At 47.3% G+C, this 22,039-nt stretch overlaps 1 protein-coding gene across 6 annotated transcripts in view; it reads right to left on the minus strand.

Annotated features, from left to right (window-relative positions):
• Positions 1-6,761: 6,761 nt before the first annotated feature.
• The window catches only part of LOC149352402 (uncharacterized), a 561,538-nt gene continuing 546,260 nt past the window's right edge, over positions 6,762-22,039 (minus strand). For all 6 annotated transcript variants that reach the window (XM_089581571.1, XM_089581568.1, XM_089581569.1 and 3 more), the window contains 6 exons: positions 19,540-19,673; positions 17,697-17,895; positions 16,470-16,655; positions 14,888-16,125; positions 14,686-14,773; positions 6,762-13,091 (listed from right to left, as the gene is read on the minus strand). In XM_089581571.1, coding sequence (XP_089437697.1) covers positions 12,798-13,091; positions 14,686-14,773; positions 14,888-16,125; positions 16,470-16,655; positions 17,697-17,895; positions 19,540-19,673 — 2,139 coding nt within the window. In that variant the 3' untranslated portion in view covers positions 6,762-12,797. The remainder of the gene's footprint in view (positions 13,092-14,685; positions 14,774-14,887; positions 16,126-16,469; positions 16,656-17,696; positions 17,896-19,539; positions 19,674-22,039) is intronic.

The following is a 22,039-nucleotide window of genomic DNA, read 5'->3' on the forward strand; positions in this document are numbered from 1 at the left end:
ACCAGAATTCAATAGTCTCAACGTCAATGCTTCGGGAAAGTCGAAACTGAAATAGTTGCTAATTTAGGTCTGCTTATGAGTAAATAAATAAGGTGTGGGCTATATAAGAGTGGGAGGATATGGGGCAGGGCTGGGCACGATACTTAAAAAAAGTGTCTGATAGCGATATCCGATACCTTCAAAAAATTGCATTTCCGATATTAATGCAAGATACAGGACTGAGATCGATTTCCGGTACAGATACTCGATACTCTATCGTCGATACAACACTGATATCGCCCATATTAACAAGTCTGGTAATGTGATTAGCTAAGTTCAGAATTTCTCCGTGATTTGAGGAATGTTTAGTGTATTCGATTCATTTATCTATTTATTTATTCAATGTACCTACATCGCCCGAATGCATTATTGTAGGGGAGGGGGTTAAGTACATGAAAAGCACATCAATTCTTCATAAACACGAAAAAACAGAACATAGTAAACGAAAAACAAATAAGCATTGACAACACTAAGTGGCACATATAGATACACCCTAACAAACTTTCAGTTTAGCCTAAACCTTTCTATGCATTACAGCGCATTGTCTCTGAAAGTATTTAAACGAATCCGGTCACATGGATTTCTTTAAGCTCCACTATCAGCGCAGCTAGTTTCGCAAGAACTTCAGCATTGGACTGAAGCCATAGTGGCATTGGACCGATCACTTCCATAAAGCGCAGCAGTCTTTCTTTTTTTTTTCTCTCAAGCTGATGTTCTTCATGCGAACCGGTCTGTGAGCACTGACAACGTACGAATGAGCTTGAAACTTTTTCTGATCTTTTTTTTTGTTTATTACTGCAGTGTTTACCGAGTGACCTTTGTCTTTGCCCAGCTGCGATAAAAGGTGCAAGCTCCGTCCGCTTGGGAAAGTCTAGCAGTTATTTTCTCAGCATTGTGTTTAACAGACGTTCGGCGCTGAACATTCTGCATGCGTTAAAAGCTAGAAGAAAAACAAGAGACATAAAAGGGCTGAAAGTCTTTATTAGGCAAAGTACGCACTGCTGACCATTGTTATACAGATGTTGCATTTAGTTAACGGTTTTCAGTAACGCCATTTGTTCAAACTGCCGGTCAAGCGAACCGTATGAAAAAGCCTCTCCACTGGAAAACACGAGCATGTTCACGTGTTATAACAGGAAGCTGTGTTTTTTCAACTGATAACAGTGAAGCATAGCCATATCGACTCGAGTATCCTAGAGTCATAGTTAAACTCAAGTTTCTCAAGCGCTGTCGCGGTGGCTCAGTGGTTATGGCGCTCGGCTGCTGACCCGAAAGACGCGGGCTCTATCCCTGCCTTGGCGGTCCAATTTCAGTGGAGGCGAAATTTTAGACGCATGTGTGTGTCAGTGCACGTTAAAGAACTCCAGGTGGTCGAAATTTCAAGAGCCCTTTCACTACGGCGTCCCTCATAGCCTGAGTCGCTTTGGGACGTTAAACCACGTAAAAACGAAAACAAATCAAGCTTCGCAAGCGCCTCGATCGTGAGAACTATACGGCTTGATGCAACGCTTGCTTCTCTAAACGAAAGGAGCATGTCAGCTCATGCATTTGAAGATGCCGGCACTGAAGCCACTATTGGCCCGCGTGTGAAAGAGTGCGTGCCTTTGTCGTGATGAAAGAGACGACAACAAATGTTTTGTAAGATCCTGAGCATGACTGCGAAAGTCTAATTTCTGTTAGCAACAATCGTAACTAGAAATAAGGGCGTTATTTCGACCACAATGGTCAGCCTGTCTCCTGGTCCCTTCTGTCAGTATGTGTACAGAAGCGCAACAACTACGTCGTCTTTTTGCAGAACAACGAAACAACTAGGGAGCAGACTGACCCGACCAATGGAATTGGCACCGTCTCTGCCCAATTCGACTCCGTCCCTTTTGTTCAGTGTGCTACCACCCGAGCGCCCGGCGCCGGCCCAAAGTAGGGCGCATAGCTGGCTAAAAATCTGCGGCACATTTTAACGCGATAGCGTTGAGTGCGCCGTTTACCAGAAACTCCGGATTCGGCGGTGTGAGCAAAAAATCACGGGCATGGCTCTGGCAGTTGGTCCGAGAGCAACTTGGAAGCAACTGGGCGACCTAGGTCACGTGACGTTGCGGTGACATCACAACATAACCACCGGATAACGAGAAAACTGCCTACCGCGCAGGTGGCGGTAAAATTAATGATTGGTTGCTGGGGAAGAGCAACCTGGGTCGCACCCACCACTGGGAGCACCTGCTGTACCAGGGCAGTGGCGCATCGCTTAACCGCTGCACACCACTGCGCCAGGAGTGTTATGAGGACTCCCAGTGATCTATGAGTGTAAACCAGAGAATAACCTTCTGCATATATAGGCATTAACCCCTTACGTTATCGCGTCATACCCTTAAGGCAGAGCTTAAGTGTCCCCTCGGATTTTTTTCAGAGCGCAGCTCTTAGTCGCCCGCCTCTAGATTCCGCGTCGTAGTCGTCGGCGTAGTCGGCGACACGCCACCTGGCGACCGTAGCAGGTAGAGCAGCGGGAAACGCCACCTGCCACGGCGAATGAGGAGGAATGGACAACCGTAAGGTGGCTGCCACGGAATGGTCCCCGAGGGTGGCTAGCAGCGTAACACGCCACCTGCTAGCCGTGGCAGGTAACTGACGCGGCTAAAGAGCTGCGAGCAAATTTTGCATTACCGACTATCGTAATCGTCTGTCAATTTTTTTTTAGTACGAAATCACTTCAAGCCGCACTCATCGGGTTTCAATGCTGTGTGTCCGTCGGGATGAAGCCTCTTAGTGGCAAGTGTAACCGGCTCACTGGGTTAGTGGACACCTCAATCGCGCTTTCAGGTACATGGCGGTAGTGTCCAGCTACAAAACACTGTGCTTAGCACTGCTAAACCGCCAGCCATTTTTTTAGTATCGATTACCGTTAAATACACGAGACACTAAAAAAAATGCATTTTCGTTACCAATATTTTGGTTTTTGGCACGCGATACCTAATACCGATACATTAAACCTATCGAAAGATAGTGTCGAAGGTACATGTATCTTGATATTGCCCATTCCTGTATGGGGATGATGAAAAGCGAGAAGACGTACCACCCGTAGAAGCATCCGACATCAGAGCGCGACGCCATCCTGTTCCCTAGAGGGGAACGGGGGGGGTGGGGGGGATTTAAAGTAGTCGGTGCATCAGAAGTTTATAAAACATCTAAAGTGTTGAAAATCTAACCGAAAAGGAACGTTCTTAAATTTTTTTTTTTTTTTTTGGGGGGGGGGGATAGGGTGAACGAACGGTTCATTCATCGCGCTGCGTGTTGACACGACGCGACGGACAAAAACACGGCGCGAGTCGCAGGTTCGGCAGAACTGAGCCGGACGACGACCCCTCAAGATCGACCTCCTGGCCGCCTCAGCTGTGAAAAGCAAAGGCTGCTAAAAATCGTTGCTGCTAACCGCCATTTGAATTCAGGTGGCGTTCGGTCCTTCAAAGCAAGAATGTATGAATTGCGGAATGGCGTTTTTTCTCCAGCGTACGCACACCGCGGAAAACGATGAGAGCAGACGTTTTCCTTCTTCCCTAGCGAGCTGGGAGCCAAACGGCTTCCCCGTCGGCGGCGTTGCCCCCCTTCGCAAAAATCGGTCAGGAATGCTGACCGCCAGACCTCCGCGGTAGTTATTTTTATTTATTTATTTATTTATACACAGTACCTACAGCGCCCTCACTGGGGAATTATTGTAGGGGGGAAACATCATAAATAAGAACAAACATCTAGTACACAATAAATTAGGCAAATGATGCGGTCTACAGAGAAAATACAGAAAACCATTGTAGAAAGGCAAACATACCCTAAACACACACACACACACACACACACACGCACACACACACACACACACACACACACACACACACACACACACACACACACACACACACACACACACACACACACACACACGCACACACACACACACACACAAAAGATACATTTTAAAATACAGCACTGCTTAAAGAATAAAGCTTTAGGAATAATCAACTTTGTAAAAATTTCAAAAAGCAACATGATACACTCGGACAAGAATTATTGCACTTATATTGACAGGTGGCTTTGCAAATCGGCCAGAAACGATGTAGGAGGAGCGGTAGCGACCCGAGAAGGGAGACAGTTCCAGTCATGCACTGTTCGTGGGAAAAAACTATATTTGAATACGTTTATACGGCTATTGCACTCGCGCACCTTAAGTGGGTGGTCAGTGCGGGCGGAAATGTAGCTGGGTTCATTAATGTATTTCTCTTTTGGAATTCCAGTTTTATTATTAAGCACATTATAAAAGAAAGAGAGTCTCAAATATTTGCGCCTGTTTTCAAGTAACGGCCATCCCAACTTCTCGCGCAAACCAGAAGAACTTTTTTGGAAATTGTAATCGGCAGACACAAACCTAGCAGCCCGTTTCTGGACGCGCTCCAGCTCCTCAATATTCAGTTTTGTATGCGGGTCCCAAACCGCGCAAGCATACTCAAGTATCGGACGTACAGTAGACATGTATAATGTCTCCTTCAGCGTAAGGGGAGCGTCCTTAAAGTTACGTCTGAGAAAGTTTAATGTGCGGCTGGCTTTAGCAGATATGTAATTTACGTGTGTGTTCCATGATAGGTCAGTAGAAAAAAAGACTCCCAAGTACTTATAAGTTGAAACTGTGGATAATTCAGTGCTAACAAGGAAATAGTCTGTTTGGAAGAATTGTTTCTTGTTTGTAAACCGGACCAGATTACATTTGGAGATATTTAGCGCCATATTCCAGTTGGTGCACCAAGAGAATACAGAGTTGAGGTCATGCTGTAGTGAAATTGCATCTGCTTCAGAAGAAATGTTGCGGTAGATACAACAGTCATCAGCATAAAGTCTGATTATACCTGAAATGTTACTAGTTAGGTCATTTATAAAAATGAGAAAAAGAAGAGGGCCCAAAACCGACCCCTGCGGTACACCTGAAGTTACACCCACACTTTCCGAGCTGACACCGTCGATAACCACGCACTGTTTCCTTTCCGCAAGATACGCTTCAATCCAGGATAAGAGTGAGGTAGGAATATTTAATTCTGAAAGCTTCTGTAGCAATAGGTTGTGAGCAACTAAATCGAACGCTTTTCGAAAATCTAAAAATATACAATCTACCTGACCGGCAGAGTTTAAGGAAACAGAAATGTCATGTGTGAATTCCACGAGCTGTGTTTCACATGAGAAGCCGGACCTAAATCCATGTTGTGTCGAACAGAAAAAAGTATTGTTTTGTAGATGGCTAATTAACTGAGTATAAATGACATGTTCCAGTGTTTTGCACGACACGCTCGTCAGCGATATGGGCCTATAGTTACATGTTTTAGTTTTGTCACCACACTTATGAATCGGAACGACATTGGCACTTCTCCGATTCACGCCGATTTCGCCGAACCGGACAGTAGGCAACCGAGGCAGTATCAACAGCAGACTGTCGCCACAGCGATAGGACCTCAGGTAAATATTCCTCTCTCCGTTGTCGCCACCTTACGCCCTCAGCCGCTCGACCCAATAAACCACTGCTCTTTGCCTGCGCACCTCGGTACCACTCAATATCAACCGCAGGTGGAGATTGCGCGTGGGAGCGAGCGAATGTGGCCTGAGCCTGAGCAGAAATTCACCTACGAGTACCTAGGAATAACTTGTCTGCAAGCACACCATGAAGCGTACGATGCGCAACGATCATGTGTGGGTACCAGAGCTGCAGCCGTGGATAGGCAGCGTCATTTGTATTTCCCTGCAACTTAACGTCAGAGTACGCAGACTTGCCGAACCCTTGCAGATACACGAGTTCAGGTGGAATCGTCGGCATTGTTGTGGCGATTATAGTTGACACGTCCGAGCACTACTGTTCCCGTCATGCAGGCGCGGTGTGAGCGTTATTGTGGTACCATTTGCGCTGCTATTTATATCGGAAAGCAATACTGGTGTTCTTGAGTGACGGTTTTGGAGCCTTCATGGCCTTACATCGGTCAATAAATGATGCCAGCTCTTCTGTCCTTCAGGTATATGTTTCGTCCTTATTATTCAAAAAGACTCAGCGTTTCAACACTCAACTTGCAATGCTTGTCAAGGTAAGAAAATCAAGAGGTTCCTCTGTCGTCCCCTTAAGCAAACTGGTAATTCGATGTTGCACACCAACAACGAAACGGAAGCGAAAAGCGGCGGTGACCGCGTGTCTAAAGCTTGACATAATAGAAACAGTGATCGCGGCAAGTCTTCAGCACTCGCCCAAGTTTGTCTGCAAGCTTTGGTTGCCGGACGAAAAGGTAGTTTTTTTGGCCCTTTTAAAGAAACCTTGAAGGTAAACAGCGAGTAGGAAATAAGATTCACAATGAGGCAGCATCGCTGTCTGTACATTTAGGTAGTGTTCTGGCCACGAACTCATACCTGGGGCTTCTTGTACTCTTAGTCCTCGGCGTTAAAAGCTGGGCCGCACCGCAGTGTCGAGTTGGCCCACCAATGATTCGTGGCGCCAAATGAAAAATAAAATTTTTTTCCAGGATCTGCTAAAGCGTTCTGCTTGGCAAGAGACCCGTTTCCACTGTGGCAGACATTAGCGCGGCAAGCTAATTGATGGTTGAACCCTGCTGTCACCTGACGATACGCCATGGTCCTGGCCACAACAGCTTTAAGTTTAACATGGCGCCAGCAGGGGTCGACACCAGACACACCATGAAAACTGCAGGGGAAAAACGCAGATATATCTTTATTTACAACGTTATTTGAAAGAAGGAAAAAGGGCTCTATACATCACTCATCACACTATATAGTTTATAAAAGCAACAGAGATCACCTTTTTACCAAAAGCAAACATCGGTGAAAAAAAAAAATTCAAAAAGTTACACAGCAGATATGCACATACACACAATGAAAACTCTGGGCGCACTAGAGATCTTGTCGTCATGAGCATTCCGTAGCGTGCGTGTTTGATTACTGCAAAGTGTAAGTGAAACCTGGAAAAAAACATTGCACTCTTGCGTGGCAAATCAAAGCACACAAGTTAACATAAAGTTGGTCTGAAGATTACTGTTAGCGCAGAGGTCGGTGCCACAATCGACTTCTGGGACAACGGAAGCCAGGATAAAAGATGAGTTCTATGCGCGAAGCTTCCAGTAGATCGCAGCACATAAGTGCAACAATTCGTAATGTCCGTGCGCTATAGGTACTCATGGTGAAGTAATTAATAAACTCAAAAGCGATAAAAATAAACAAAAAAGTCAATAACAGTTTAATTGCATCAAATATCAGCCAACAACACGGCAAAGGACAAGAAGTAACTCTGGAACACTCCAACACTCTGCTTAACTCAACTACTTCCTGCCTACACTGGCACTATATGAGAGCGCTTCCCGACTGTTTTAGCAAAGGATAAAGACAGAAACATGAGCTGAGGTACAGGGCGCACCTCTGCAGATCTTGTAAAAAAAAATGAGCCAGCGTGAACAACACAAGTTACAAGCACGAACCGCTATTGTTACATGCTCTAGGAAGCGTAACAATAATTGACCGACCGAAAGACTGACTAAATCCTCTTTCCGGCCCATACTTTTGGTCTCTTGGGTCTACGAGCAGACTGCGGAAACATATTAAGCAAACTCACTACAAGAACAATCGTGGATTACCGCAACAGTATAAAAAGCCCACAGTAACAGACAATGGGAGGTGTAGCACTCCATCATTAAGCCCGACTGCATCTGTTTCGTCTTTATATACCTGGCTTTTCCCACTCCTGTAAGCAGTGCGTTTTTACCGGTAAAATTTCTGTTGCATCGATGCAAGGGCAATTACATATTAAACGCCAAATTTAGCAGAAACAGAAATTGCGGGAACGGGGGTTCGCTATGGGTGAATCAAAGTACAAAGTAAAAATGGTACAATACTTTTAATGTCTTTTGAAGCAATTTTCAAATGCTATGGTAAGTTGGCGACGCACTACTATACAGCGAAACACATCTAAGAAACGCGACGTTTCATAACATGCACAGCTGACACATTCATTTTTATTTCATGAGACATTATTTTCGTGCTCCCTTCACGCACGTAGCCGCAGCCAGTACTGTACTAAACTCTCAATAGAAATCAAAGTCCATACTATGTATGCGTGTTCCATAACGACTGCAGAATATCTGCAAGCGTTTCAGAACAGAACTATCCAAACTGAAGGATGAACAAGCAATCGCACTGAAGCAATGCCTATAGCCGCACTTCAGCCGTCAAACTGACACTTCATCATAGTTCTTTCACTGTGTTCTATTACTTGCGCAGTTTTCGCACATTACTGTTGAAATATGGGAAAATAGCGCAACATTACTAAGAGTCCTGCATAAAACTTGCTAATGTCATCCTCCTGTATCGACACATGGAATATAAGGGACGCTGTAGTGGAGGACTCCGATTAATTTGGACTACATGGTGTTAGGAGTCGTGCGTTGACATCGCATAGCACACGGGCGTCTTTCGCGTTTCGCCTTCATCGAAAAGCGGCCGCCATGACCAGGATTGAGCCCGGGTCCTCCGGTTCAGTAACTACGAAGACCCAGGCTCAATCCCGGCCCCTAAAACGTCTGACGAGTTTTCACTGGCCACAAGAATCATGAATATAATACGCTCTCCTAATGTGAGCAGTGTGGAAGAGAACACACGTTAGCACACGGCAGGCAGCCTCATTGGACTCCTGAGGCGGCACACTGCGGCTGCAACTTCGCGGCAAAGGGAGTGAATCGCGTCATTCCGTTGGACGCCGCCGCACATACAGCGCGCGCCTCTCCCAGTCGGCCAGCCAGGAAGGGGCGCAGTATGATGTGAGAATGACGTCATTTCGGTCAGTCTTTTGGACGGTTAAAACGAATGACCACCGGTTGCAACATGAGGCGCACACGGCACGCCGCCATTTATGTAACAAGACTTTCGTTTCAACAGCCGTTCCTTTCTGGATATGCGTTTTATGCAACTAAAGAAAACACAGCCAGGCAAAAAATACGGCCTGTCCCGCAGCATTCAATTTCGGCCCCATGGCACTGTCGCCAGTGCCAAACGAGGTTGCCTGTTGCGCGCTCATGTGTTCACTTCAATTATACTCATGACAGTACACGTAGTGCATTGCCAGACAGGGAGCGATAAAAAAATAGAACTAAACGTGGGAAAGTTTTGAACGGTGTGTTTTCTCGACTCTCTCAGGGGATATGAGTGATATTATTAGGAGCACTGCCCGTGCAGTAATTTGTGTTGCAGCGTTGGTGAAGGATGAGCCGAATCATAAATTAGTTTTCCAATCGTGGCCATTGTGATATGAGGCCTAAGGCAGCCTCTGCAAACCAAATTTCCTTGCTAGCATGTGCATCTGCCAACATCTTCTACACAGATATCGGAGGGGTGCTAGCGTAAGTCTTACAGTTAAGTTATTCTTTGCGGTGATTTTTAGGCAATAAAGATTTTCGCCGATATTCTGAAATCGTTTTATATCACGAAGTCAATAAATTTGCAAATCACCATCAAGCACAGCGATCATTAGTAAGAGCATACTGCTGAAGACGCGGACATTTGTGCATTAGCAAAACATGCAACAGTAGAGCACTGGGGCTTAAAGAGAGCAGCACTTTTTGCCACACATTTTTATGTTATCGCCCAAAAATAAACAAAGTTAATCGAAAAAATAGTTTTCTTAATAACAATCCACGATTTCTTTGGCACCTTATCCAAGGATACCGCATACTCAGATGTCGTTGCACCCTGTGCCTGGAAACCCGCAGCCAAGCAGACACGGTTGCGAAAGGAGGCGACAGAACAGTGAATAAACGTAACTTCTGCGCAGAGCAGAAAGACGATCCCTGCATACTGTCACAGTGGCTACATCATAGTCATAATATGTGGCCAATCGTCGACCTTTCCTCCGCCGCTCGCTCATATGGCGCGGCATGTTTCCAACTGGTTTTTCTTCAAGAAAATGACGCATAATCAGAAATCGCTTTTCACAAAACCAATACCAATAAGTTAACTGTGGATAGGTACTTCGGCATGCAAGGCACAAGTACATTTAACGATCAATGGCGTCAAAAGTGGGGTATGCAGGAAGCGCTCGACAGTAGCACACCTCTAATGCTTAGAACCACGTTCGTTTGGTAACACCATTAAGACATCTTTAAACCAGCAAGAAAGCAGGTACATCTTTTAATTAGGGGTGCGCGAATAGCATTCAAAACTTCGAATAGTTTGCAAATAGTATTTGCCATTCGATTCACATCGCACCGCCCTATCCCTATTCGAACCTTCTAAACAATCAGAAGTTACGAGTTTATTTACTGTTCATCTAAACTCGCGGCGAACGATCGCTACATTTCAAAACAGCCTATCGGGCATTTGTCACACGAGTTTGCTTGCTTTTTCTTCAGAGAATTGACTACCAGCCCACGGCAAGAGCCCAAGCACGGTAACGCTAGCTAGGTCGTGCATAAAATGAATGAGCTGACGGCCATCGAGAGGGCTCGGGGGTCAGAAAACGAAGTGCAGCATTACGCGGCACGACACTGCGTCGTGCAATTATGCAGTCGAATGCTGGCTGTGAACCCGACTGGCAGCGATAATCTCGTTTTAGAGCACTGCCGATAAGAGACACGGTGCGCGCGGAAGCGGCCTGGCTTGTGGAGGAAAGGGCGAAGATCTGGCCCGCGTGCATTGCTCCGGGCGATCACTATCAGTTTTTGAGTCTGGAAACTGCGTATCGTAGGTCACCGAGGCGAAGAAAAAGCGTTCGAGAGAAACATCGAGCTCGAAACCAGCCCGCACAACCGCACAGTGTACAACGGGGACCCCGCGCTGGACCATCAACAGCGTGGTTTCGTTTTCGCGCCTTCAGTTCGCGACAGCGTTTGGGCTCATCACGGGGCTTGCAGTTCGGCGAAACCCATACGCGAGGGCTAAGCGGGCTACGCGTCTTCGGGAACGCAGCGTTTGTGGCGGCATTCCACAACCGTCGCTTTGTCTTTATAAGCATCGCGAGGGAGAGCGGTAGGAATGATCCCGCTCACGTTGCAGCTCATGTTGCTGCTCTTGTGTCCGTTTCGCGAACCGTATTTTTGCTTTTGCCAGCAGTGCGTTGCGCCTTGCCCCCCCTCCTATAATCGACCACTCGCTGACGTCATTCCTACAGTAAGGAGGTATCAGGTCACCTTGCAATGCGTCATGGCAGCATTCAGTAAGCTCCTTTATCATGCTATCTTTAGGTCAAACTGTGATACCGGACCTTTTTTTTTATCCCTGAATGCAATTGCTATCCCGAGAATTGTAAACGAGGCATTAGTCTACAAAATAAAAGTTATTACTATTACTATACGATCCCCGTTCCCTTGTGTAATGCTTGGTGGGCTTTAAAGCTATAGTGAATTATGCTGATGGCGGATGAAAGCAAAATTTGTAATATCTGTGTATCGTTGATCTTTAGTTTAAAATACTTGCACTGGTATTCCAAATTATTCGAAAATATTTCATTCGATTCGCGCCCAATTTTTATTATTCGTATTGGCTTCGCAAACAAAAATTTTGCCGTCGCATACCTCTCCTTTTATTTTAACAGCTATGAAAAAAAAAGCCCTCTAGCGTCTTGTGAAACACTTAATTCACATAAATCAACTAAGTCACACATGAATTCTATTTTTTCTTTTAGACAAGATGAGAGGACGGCCCGTCACAACCTTGCATGAAACTTCTGTAGAGGGCGTTTCAGTTTCAAAGAAGAGAATCATCCCAGAAAAAAAAACTGCAGTTAAAAAAGCAAGATGTTTTAAGCCATGGCGCTACTTGCGGCGCACTCTAAAAAACAGTAAAATAAAACCTTTAAAACTGCCACACCAGGAAAGATTTTTTAGATTTCGCTGCAGCTGTCAGACGTAGAAGTTTGAAGAACTCAAATGCCAGAAATTTGCGTTTGCTGCCTAAAAACTGACCTCTAGGCGAACTTTATATGAGATGAGTATTTTCACCCTTGTGACGGCGGCCCGTGTCGCCAGCCGTGCCGAATTGTCAAGCCCCTTTCGTTGAGGCATGATCGCCTTTCTCCAGCAATGCACGCTTATTTACAGCCCGAGTAATGATATTGCAACGAGCACGCGCAGAGAGCGTCACTCTCCACTGCTGTTAAATTGCGGTGAAAATTAGGTCCGTGAACAGAAAGGGTCTGTGAGAACAATTACAACTCGCTCACCTCTGAGATACAAGGTAAACCACTGCGATTCAAATGTGACGTGAACAATAACCACTGAGGAGGTAACTCGAAAACGATATTCAACGCCACGTGGTAACACATAAAAACACTCATTTATTCTTCGTACGTCATGTTCCTCATACTTAGTAGTTTATCTCCACTCATCTTTAACATGTTCTCCCATGCACTAGGGCACTGTCAAGATTAAAATGGCTGGAGTGAAGCAAATCATTCAGCCTGTACGCGTCTTCCCTCACAACAAAGCTGTTGTCATGAAAGACAGTATTCACCAGCAAAACTTCTATCCTTCATCCGGAAAATCTTCCACCAGATATGAATTTAGGTTACTGATCCACGCAATCTCAAATCCAAACGGTTATTCGGTGCTAAACAAGTCATCAGAATGCTCGATCCGACAGCGTCCACTTGCGCACGCAGCGTTCAGAGAGCCAAGCATATCAGAGAGCCATCCTCCGTCCATTCACTGGCGCCAAGCCCGAGGCTGGGGCCCATCCACGGAGCAGCTCGCCTAGCTCTTCTCGGTGCTCTTGACGAACATGCTCTGCATGCGCGCCAGCCGGGCGCCCATCGAAGTGGCCGCCTTGGGTGCATCAAGGAGCGAGCGTCCACGGCTGCGCTGCATCAGGCCGCCGCCGGCAGGGCCGTTGGTCATCGCCGCTGCTCCCGCCTCCAGGGTCCGCGCCTGGCCATTGGTCTGCGCCGCCGACACCTTGCGCGGCAACCGCGACCGTGTGTACGGAGACGGCTTGATCGTGTTGGTGTACGGACACACCTCGATCACCGGATCGTTCGTCCACAGTTTCTGCAGCGTGAACGCCAAACAGAAGGTAAGTCGGGCATGTTCCACAACCACCGCCCACACCCAATGCGGCCTCTTCACGCCTGAATAATACACAATCGGTTGAAAATGTTTTTTTCGCGAGTGCGTATACATCTGGTTATGTCGAAAAGCCGTCGGCGTAGTCGGCACCACGTGTCGCAAATAATCGGGGGCTGCGTAAAAACAAATCGTACCATGCCAACCGTTTGCCGCAGAATGTTCCGGATGGTGTAACACGATTCAGCGTTTCGTGCAGCATAAACTGCCTAGTTAAGTTAAAGCCTAGGTCGCGGCAGGGACTCGAACCGGCGACCTATAATCAGGGGCTACGTAAAAAAATCGTATCATGGTAATTTGTGCTTCTAGTGATTCATGACTGATTGGTGCGTGATAAGCGATGACGAGTTAACGAAATCATTCTAATGAATTGATAATTAAAGAAACGAAAAAATGAAAACGGGTGTTCAAAGGTTTCGATTTGTTGAGAATGAAAAGCCAATGCTTCATGATGATAATTAAGAAAATTTAGAGTGTGTAATTGACCAATTAATTAATTGAGACAATTGAGAAAATGAAAATGCGTTAAGAGGTGTCAAACTGCTCAGAATGGAAAGCCTGACCCACTACGCTATCGCGTCGTATCCATAAGGCGTAGCTTATGTGTGCTTTCCGATTTTTTTAATCTATAAATTAGAGTGCAGCCCAAAGAACTATGTGTCAGGAAGCGGCAATCAGAAGCGGTTTATGCTTTTGCAAGATTCCGAACTCACAAAGCCGCACACAGTGAACCTTGCGCTCGGAAGGCGAAATGAATATTTTCAGGAATAGAAGCAGAACTCAAGTGGTGAAGTTTAGCACGTGGTACTACGTTTTTAAGCACTGACTAGACGGTTCAGGCATCCGAACCACCTCAAATAAGCGAGCCCATTGAGGCATCGTTATTCGCGCGTGTACAGGTAGCTTCCGCGGTATGAAATATTATCATGGTTCGCCTTCTCACCGGCAAGCGACGGATGTTGACCGACGCAATATTAACTGAAACCACTCTTTGCACAGAAAGTCGTATGTTCAGAAAACATGCCAGGCTTCATCGCGTCTGGGAGCGCTCTGTTGCGGCACTTGTTACCGCTGTTGTTTCATCTCGTTGGTAATGATGTGGTGTTGTTCCTAAAGAACACGTGAGACAGCGCAACAGCTCACATATGTACTAGGTAAGAGCACTGAAATCAATAACTACCGTCGCTGCGCCTATTTTCGGCGCTAACGCTTTTTCCAGTGAAACTTTCACTGACAAGAATAGCCGCAGAACCCAATTCATCATGAATACACGTTGCCTGGCCAAAATACTGACATGAACCAACAGCCGCCTAATCTACGTCTGCAGGTAGAGATCCCCGAATACGTGCATGGGTACGCCTATTATGCCTATAGTCAGTACTGGCATGCTGGCATGCATTAGCCGCCGACGCAATTCGCTCTGTTGCCACGATCCAGTTAATAAAACTAACTGCTTCAAAGACACAGCCCAGCAGTGGATTTAGCACTGAAACGGATATATACTCCGTTTTGACCTCACCTCTTCGCCTTCCTCGGTCCACTTCAACACCGACTCGTCGTCTCCATAGCAGCCCGCTCCGCTGATAACAATAGAACCTCCTTTACGCCTAAAAAAGAAGAGCCTCAAATAAGGTTACTCGGCAGAACCACAATGAGCATACGGAAGGATATACATTAGGAATTAATAATCAGCAAAGTGCAGCGAAGAACAAGGCATGTACCTTAGTTCTACGAGGCAGCGGATGGCCTTGTCCGAGATCTTGATTTTCTCCTGGACGAGCATTTCGTATGCGTACTGCGGGTCCATGCTGCTGAAGGAAATGTTGCTGCCTAAGTCGCTGCTCGGCTGGTTTCCGTCGTAAGAGGGCCCCTCGGGCCACTCGCTCGTGGTCGCTTCGTGTGTGGTGGACGTCTCGGCGCCGTCGTCATTCTCAGTCCAGAAGGAGCCCGTGCTGGAGCGCTCCTCGTGGCTCCCTAGAGTCAGATACACAGTAGGGACGGTGAGCCGCTCGAGCAGCCTCTGCGCCTCCTCACTCGCAAAGCAAGCTGGGGCAGGGATCACGCGCGAGTCCTGTGCCGTGAGTGACTGCATTCCGTCATCTGCGTACTGCACGAAGAAGTCGTCGAAGTCGTAGCTGTCGCTGGTCAGGGAAGAACTTAGGGTGTCCCGGCTCAGCCACGCTGGGAGACAGTCGACGCTGGCATTGTGCCGCTTCAGCACATGGCTCAGCGTAGTGGCGGTGGTGGAACTCCACGAAGACTGCTTCCGGAGCGGTGCTGTCAGTTCGATCATGGACACGCAGCTGTCTGCCGTACGCAGGCTCCACTTACGCGTGTCTTCTGCGCACACCTCTGTCACGGGGCAAATGCTGATCTCGGACGGGTCCATTATGTGTCGGCCAATCTTTCGACCCGGCGACGAGGGGAGACGTGCATGATCTTCGACAGTGCTCCGGTTCTTCTTCTTGCCTTCTGAACCGTTCATGTGGATCTCGCCCGACGACTCGACCTCTTTCCTCAGGCTTGCTGATGAGCCAGAAGACTTGCCTTTGGCCTGCCAGCTGTCTCGCGTGATTTCTTTGTCTTTGGCACGATCACGTCTGACATCGCCCGTTTGAATACCTGCTTCTTCTTCTTCTTGTGTTGCATCGCCATCTGCCTTGAGACCATTCAGTTTTTTCCCATCGTGCCTTTTGGAATCCGGCGAGGAGTCGTCCTCCGACGTGTTCCTCGGCGACGAAGAGAGGCAGCTGGTGGATTTGCTGATAACCGTCCGGAAGGAGTGTTGACTGCCACTCGTGTCGTTCACCCCGTCGTCACTCTTGTAGGCGGCCAGCGTCAAGCCTGGGGATTTAGCGGCATACTTCTGTGTAGATGTGACGTAGCCGCTGTCATTGCGAGTTCTCGCTTCGGATTCCGGGGCTGGGCTTCGGTCACCTGTCGTAGGTGACGCAGCCCCCTGCAAACAAAAAGCAGACAGTACGCCTCAGCCTGGTGGATCGGCACGCAATACCCAAAAAATGCTGAAGGCGCTGTTGCAACTCCTTACTGTCCCCCTGGCCTGTGGTCGGATTCTTTGGGATGAAATGACTGAAAAATTGGGGTCTCTAACCCGACCCTGTGCAGGCCAAGAATTTTAGCCATGGCTGTCTTTGGCCAATGCATTCTTGCACCGCTAAAATCAAATCGCCACCGTCATCATCGTCATCATCATCAGCACTTCGCAAATGGCATGGTTTTTCAGCAACATAACATCGATGGCATTTCCAGCAGCCAAAGGCACCCTCATGAAGTGGAACTCACCCCGAACTTAACAGGCGGCACGCCCTCCGTGCTCGAGTCAGTCCTGCAGTCGTTGGTGGCCGAGCAGCGTGGAAGCAGGTGGTAGATGATGAGGATGCCCTGCGCGGTGCCCACCAGCACGCTTCCAGGCAGAGAAAGCAGGGCCGTGATGCGAGCCGGGTTGAGCTCGTTGTCTTCCTCCTGTTGCTGCAGGACGAAGAGGAACGCGGCTCAACATCACGCACACTATCTTCCCGCTCACAACCCACATTCCACTCACGCGATATAGAAGCCGCAGCTGAGGGCACCAACAGTACTGAATTTCCTGTCCTTATTAGACGGCCATGATATACTAAAAATCTACGAGCTACAGGAATGTCTGTGTTGCTCATCTAAAGCCTTGCTTTTCCTACCAACGAAAAGGTTTGGTTTATGGTTTGGGGAGTTTAACGTTTCAAAGCGACTCAGGCTATGAGGGACGCCGTAGTGGAGGGCTCCGGAAATTTGGACCACCTGCGATTTTTCAGCGTTCACTTACATCGCACAGTACACAGACCTCTAGAATTTCGCCTCCATCGAAATTCGACCGCCGCGGCAGGAATCGAACCCGCGTCTTTTGGGTCAGCAGCCGGGCGCCATAACCACTCAGCCAATAAAGCTCTTCGTGTCTCCTCATGCGCCTGTAGTGTTTTTTGAAATTTATTTGTTTAAAGGAACAGTTGTCATGTAAATATGCCTCGTAAACTTTAACTTTTGTTTTTAAAGTTACTAGGCGTTTAAAAAAAAAAACTAATAGCTTTATTTCACACAGAAACGTTTGCAAACAAGCTTACCTTCAAAAGTAGTGCACTTTCTTTTTTAAAATTCTAGCGCTCCAGAGGTGACTTTATGAGGGTGTTAAATGTAATTACTCATCAGCTATAGTAATTAACATAAAATAAAATGCACTTCTGAAATTTGCATAAATCATTAGATAACTGGGTCGAATTTAGTTGCATCTCATGCAAAAAATAACTAAAATAGTTTTAATTGCCACGTCCCTCCTAACTGTATAGTGCTTGCGTGAGAAAAAGAGGCCAACTGGAAAGCGAAGTCTTTACAACGCTACTAAGTCGCCTCTCGGCTGGCACCCCGATATTTTCCCGGGGTTCATGAAGGGGGCAGATGGAAAGGAGCAGAATCGTGTCACCAGCTAGAACACAAAAACTCGCAGTGTATTTCTCAATATACGCATGCGCTTCCGCTCACCCTTGGCGAGCGCGGGTAGCGGTCGTCGCGGACGTCGTACAGCATCTTGCAGGTGAGCGCCTGGGCGTCCCAGAGCTGCAGCACCGAGGAGCCGCGCAGCGCCATCCAGACGCCGTCCTCGGAGGAGCACGGCTGCAGGAGCGAGATGTAGTCCAGACTGCTGGGGGACACCTGGAACTGGTCCACCGTGTCCAGCGTCCTGCGCCACACCACGGGAAGACACGCGGGGGCATCCCTTTCAGCTTCGCCGGTGACGAAGAACAAGCAGGCCTTGACAACAAACTGGCGGTACTTATAAATGTGCAATGCGGAAGAGCCAACTCAGCTAGTTTTCCCATGCGTATTTTTGACGTGCGATATTTCGAACTATATTGGCGATTAATAAATTTTAAAAACTTACCTAACCTTCGATGTTGACTACCTTCAGTTGAGCAACTGAACGTTGCACCCTAAAATCTATAATAAAAAATTGACTAGTTAAATTTAGTTAATTAATCGCTTAATTATAGAGCTATATTAGGTACATAATGTCCACCATGCTGTACAATCCACCTGCACAAACCGCAGTAACGTATCTTTCATGGCTTTTTGAAAGAAAAATCTGTATTCAATAATTTGAAACTCCCTGTATACCTTAGTTGTGGAGGCAGGGTCCTATTGGTTAAATGAGTACCCAAACAGTAATTATATATTGAAATCCCGCTTTTCCGTCCATAATAACAATAAACGAGACATAAGAGTAATAAACAAATTCACACTGACGATGCGGGCGATGGGAACGGCAGGTGGGACTGCATTATTAATGCTATAGCACTAGAGCTGACGTTACACCAAACCTCTCCGGTTATGATGAAATTCCCCGATTGGTCCAGACATAGATGATGTCACATGGGTCACGTGACCACCAAGGAAAAATCAAAGCGCGCCGCCAAATTTGAAAAAATCCATCAACACCGGAGGAGCTCGCAGGCTGCGACAGTATCCAGATCGACCGAAGAGGGCAAGCGTAGAAGGAGGCATCAGGAGGGCGGACGGCGTAATAAATAAATAAACAAATAAAACACTTAATAGCTGCAAGCGAGATTCGAAACCAGGGCGGCGCGAACAAATTAGGTTATCTGGTCACTGCATTCCACTAAGCCGATGCCGAAGCCGAACATGTGACCACCAATCTCTCGCGCTGTGCTGTGGATGTCGTTATCTTAATCAATTTTCATACGTGCGCAATGGATCCAGAACACACCGCTATCGCATTTCCCTCTTAAGGTGAATTAAGCTGCTCCATATTTATTCCTTTTCTGTACTTCACACAGTTTTTGGTTAGAACTGCGGTTTTGGTTAAAAACCAAAACACGCAAAAGTAAGCTAGCATACAAAACAACTCCTGTCCAGGGTACAACGCATGCTTAAACTCCAGCTCATGACTGGTCTGGAAACGCAGCACGTTGACCACGTTGCAACCAGGGCTCCTGGTTTTTAACGCCAGCCAAATCAACCGGTTTGGAGAAATCAAGCCCTCTCTTGCTACCATTTTTTTCCGCTCTCCCAATCGCTAGCATCTGTGCGCGTGCAGTGAGTGGGAGAGAGCGCCCAATAGCTAGCGACACCCCACCGTAAATGGACGAACAAATTTTTGCTCTGTTTTCTGCGCGAAAAGAATCATTCGGCACTCATTCCAGCAGCTCGCGCTATGACGTAAGCCACCATTCCGCATACATGGCGTCACCTCGCGACGAGTAAATGAACCGAGGCGACCACACAGGTCCCATTACGAAGCGAGCAGTGTGGCTGGCACTGAAACAGATGAGCGTTATTGCAACCAAGCCAGTAGTGTGGCACCCACCTCGCACTGAGAATGATGATCCTGTTACCCGTGGCGCACCAGAGCCTTTTGTCGACTAGCTTCAGGCACGTAACAGGACTGCTGCCGATGTGGATGTAGAGCACGTCTGGCTTGTCCACGTGCACGGAGAAGTTCTGTAGGCGATAACAAGCCGCTTTAGCGCGCGCATCCTTCGATGCAAGCTGCTATGTATGCACGCACAGCGAATGGACAAGACACGTGGCTGGATGGGAAGACATGTTTACAATGGTCGTAATCAGTAGCTTTTATGGCTCCTTATTAGTAGAGCAGCTGCAACGCTCAGAAGCGTACAGCCAGAACGTATATCATACGAGCTTGCACAGTGGCCTCCATTTTGTGGTAAATGGAGAGAGAGCAAAGTAGAGTGCCGCGTGCATGGCTAATCGGCTTATCGCAACCTGCTCCAGCTTGCAAATCTGAAGCTGCGCGTTGTATCGGAAAACGGCGCCCGTGACGTCACGTGAGTAACCATATACTTTCTTCTAGTCAGTTAATATTCATGAAGTAAAGCAGCGACATCCACTGCAGTTTGGTCAACACGCCATTGACTTTACAAACAAATCGCCCTAGAACCGCCTTTTGTCTTGCAGGTCAGCATCCTGTGAAAGGACCAAGTTGCGCAAGCAGTGCGAATAGGTATAAAGGCAAGAAGCAAAGTATCCTGTTGGATTTAGTTTCTGCGCATATTGAATATCTCAGGGAGAAAACCTGAACTGCTTGTCTAAGACATCTCTTTCAGCTCACACACATTCCTCAGCATACATACCCAGAAATTCTTGACAGCGCAGTTTTTCAACGGGCAGTTGTTTATTAACGCAATTTTTTTCCCACATAGTAGGATTGCGTCATAACAACCAATATATCAGCGGACCCCCCCTCGGGACGAGTGCGGTTTTCTGTAATTTATTGTCAAAACGTACCCCACTTGGTTTTCTATGGCAGTCTTAACTATTTGGTGCAAGCGCAGGAAAAACTTTAAAAGCAAAAGTTTGCAACGTATTGGAAGGCTGGACTCTTAACATCAATATGTTCATAACAGTTTTTCACAATATTCCACAGCTGCCTACCAATTAAAAGGGATGTCCAAGAATGCTGGACTTGAAGTTGCAGACAAGGACGATCAGCCACCCAAGAAGCTAAATGAGTAGCGCACACTAAGTTTACCATACTCCAAGCGACGGTCCGATCGAGCACTGAAGAGCATCCTCACAATCTAAGGAAAAACGCTTCCGCGCAAAGTATTTCATGATAATCACAGCCTGCGTGAAGGTGGTATCACGGCTCTATATATACAGGGTGTCCCAGCTAACTTGGAGCAAGGTTAATAAAAAAACTAAGCATTGTTCAGAACTGAAATCACGTGGATGTTGTTAAGGTTTATCTAAAGTTACAGTACCATTTTTTGCTCCTCCTATTTGAATAATTAGTCGAGATAAATAAATTAACTTTTTAAATATAGCTTGAAACGTTTCGGCATCAGTAGGAAAGTTGTCGAGCTCCACAAATATCGTCCAACCCAGGCATTTCCAACGAGATAGACTTAGCGTGGCCGTCTTTATCCGGGAAAAACGAAAGCCCGCGGAGTTTTAAAAATACCACGTGAGATGCGCCGCGCTTACAGCGCTCTCATCCGTGCTTTGTAAGAAACATCACCCGCTTCGGGCCTTTCGTGCTGCCCAAGACAGGGCTTCGCGATGTGCTTGGTTCCAAGATAAGCGCCTGTGGGTACGGCCGGCAGTTGGAAGAAAGCGCGGCTCTCGTTTCTGCGGCAATAACTGCACACTCACGTTAGCAGAATGCATGCGGAGGAACGATGACAATCTCATCAGTTTGAAGTTGGGAGCAAGATCCCAACAAGCAAAGAGGCATATAACAAGCCTGATAAGGTCGTGTGAATTACACTGATGGTGTCTTCGACTGGTCGCTCCCACGATCCGGTTCGGATTTGGCAAGGTGAGAGCCGCTCTAGCTCCGAGCGCACAGCGAGACCGGTCAAGCCGAATGGTCAGCAAGTTTTCAGAGCGAAAGCGCAAGAAGGAGGGAAAGGACCTAACTTCCGGAATCGCCACACCGCAGTGGCGCTGCGGCTGGTGTCAACGACAGCAATCACACAGTCTGCATCGCCCACGCCGCCGTCGCCGCTGAACCTGTATCGCTGCCCCAGCAGTTCTTCGTCTCCGGCTCGCGTCGAAAAAAAAAAAAAAATAGTGTCCCGTTGTACCACTCTGGATATGCCGCGGCAGCCCCCAGATGTGACAGCAACACAGACGGCGTACCCAGCTTAATGATTCGTCTGCTTTTCGACATTTCCCCTCACAGAGCCACACAGCAGGGACGTTTAAAGCGCCAAAACTTGCTTCTACGGATGCGTAAGAATGCCTCGCCAGACCGGTCGTGTGGCTACCCTGGCTTCGCATCCGTCTCCGCGAAACGGCGGAAGTGGCTCTGTCACGTGAACACATCTCGGGGCCGCTCCGAC

This window comes from Amblyomma mixtum, chromosome 3 (assembly GCF_055824585.1).
Source record: "Amblyomma mixtum isolate Tamu chromosome 3, ASM5582458v1, whole genome shotgun sequence".
Lineage (NCBI taxonomy): Eukaryota > Metazoa > Arthropoda > Arachnida > Ixodida > Ixodidae > Amblyomma > Amblyomma mixtum.